This window comes from Gastrolobium bilobum, unplaced genomic scaffold (genome assembly GCF_033153095.1).
Source record: "Gastrolobium bilobum isolate Gb01-03AN ecotype WA unplaced genomic scaffold, APGP_CSIRO_Gbil_v1 utg15597, whole genome shotgun sequence".
NCBI lineage: Eukaryota > Viridiplantae > Streptophyta > Magnoliopsida > Fabales > Fabaceae > Gastrolobium > Gastrolobium bilobum.
The window spans coordinates 34,378-36,269 of NW_026896764.1; the positions used below are offsets into that span (position 1 = coordinate 34,378).

General features: G+C 38.1%; 1 protein-coding gene across 1 annotated transcript; it reads right to left on the reverse strand.

Moving 5' to 3' along the window:
* Positions 1-1,191: 1,191 nt before the first annotated feature.
* LOC133301901 (uncharacterized) lies at positions 1,192-1,665 on the reverse strand. Its single transcript, XM_061501619.1, has one exon. The coding sequence runs from the start codon at positions 1,663-1,665 to the stop codon at positions 1,192-1,194; it is 474 nt and encodes a 157-aa protein (XP_061357603.1).
* Positions 1,666-1,892: the final 227 nt, after the last annotated feature.

The window sequence follows — 1,892 nt, forward strand, 5'->3', positions numbered from 1 at the left end:
AGGAAGGGGAAGTTTTTCAATCATTAACAGCTTAGCTCGATCGACTTCTATCCTTTTTTCAGAAATTTTATGGCCTAAGACTATTCCATCTCTTACCCTAAAATGACATTTCTCCCAGTTTAGAACTAAATTTGTTTCTTGACATCTTTTCAAAACTTTAGACAAATTATCTAAGAATGAATCAAAACAAGAAGCAAATACAGAGAACTCATCTATAAATACCTCTAAGCATTTTCTACCATATCAGAAAAGATGGAAAGCATGCACCATTGGAAAGTGGCAGGTGCATTGTAGAGGCTAAATGGCATTCTCCGGTTAGCAAAGACTCTAAACAGGTACGTGAAACCAGTCTTCTCTTGATCTTCTGGTGCCACTGGAATCTGATTGTAGCCAGAGTATCCATCCAAGAAATAGTAAAAAGCACTGGCTAATCTCTCTAACATCTGATTAATGAACGGAAGTGGAAAGTGATCTTTCATTATGGCATCATTCGGTCTTCTGTAATCCACACACATTCTCCAGCCAGTTATGGTTCTAGTAGGAATTAACTCATTCTTATCATTTTGCACTACTGTCACTCCACCTTTTTTGGAATGGTCTGAACTGGACTTACCCATGTAATATCTGAGATTCGGTAAACCATGCCAGTATCCAAAAGCTTGACTACTTCCTTCCGGACTACCTCCTTCATAGTGGGGTTGAGTATTCTTTGAGGTTGCCTCGTAGGTTTGATGTTATCGTCAATGAGGATCTTGTGAGTGCAGAAAGAGGAATTAATACCCTTCAAGTCAGAAATAGACCATCTTATGACAGTCTTGTGATCTCTGAGCACCTTTAATAAATTTTCCTCTTCAACAATGGATAACCTTTGTTGATGATAACAAGGCATGTGTCTTTATCACCCAAGAACACATATTTAAGAGTATCCAGTAGCTCTTTCAAATCTACTTTTGGTGTTCCCACCATTATGTCTGATTCCTTTGTCTCTAATATTTTTAATGTAACTTCAGAGTTTTCTTGTGGATAATCCTTGTCTATAGCTTTCATCTCTTCTTCAAGGATTTTATCATCGGATTTCTCCTCACAACCATTTTTTTCTAGTACATCCACTCTGAAACAGTCATCCTTATCAGTTGTTTGCTTCATTGCATCAAAACTATTAATGGTGACTGTCTCATCATCCATCCTCATCTATAATTTTCCTTGCTCCACATCTATCATAGCTCTAGTTATGGCTAAGAATGGCTGACCCAAGAGAAGGGGCATATCTCCTTCTTCCTCCATGTCTAAGACCACGAAGTTTGCAGGGAAGATGAACTTGTCAACTTTGACAAGAACGCCTTCAAAAAATCCATTTGGTCTTCTCAAAGACCGATCAACAAGTTGTAAAGAGACCATAGTGAGCTTCAATTCAGAAATTCCCAATGACTTCATCACTGACAATGGCATGAGGTTGATGCTTGCTCCAAGATCGTACAATGCCCAACCAACATTAATGTTGCCTATCGCAATTGGGATGTTGAAATTCCCTGAAGCTCTGAGCTCAAGTGGGAACTTTTTCTGAATAATAGCATTGCACTCCTCCGTGAGAGCTACCGTCTCAAATTTTTGTAACTTATTCTTTCTAGACAATAAATCTTTCATAAACTTAGCATAGTTAGGCATGTTAGCTAAAGCTTTACGAAAAGGAATATTAATTTGCAAATTTTTTAATACATCTAAAAACTTGGCATACTATTTCTTATGTACCTGTTACTTGAGCTCTATGGGATAAGGAGGTTTCTCAAAGCGAGAGAAACCTCATTGCTTCTTCGGAGCTTCAGAAGGTTGCTCATTTACCTCTCCCTTGTCTTTCTGAACTGGCTCATTTTTGCTTGCAGGTGTTTCTTCTT

Excerpts from the sequence above, each read along its gene's own strand:
- LOC133301901 (XM_061501619.1), bottom strand. The coding sequence starts at position 1,665 with ATGCCTAACTATGCTAAGTTTATGAAAGATTTATTGTCTAGAAAGAAT.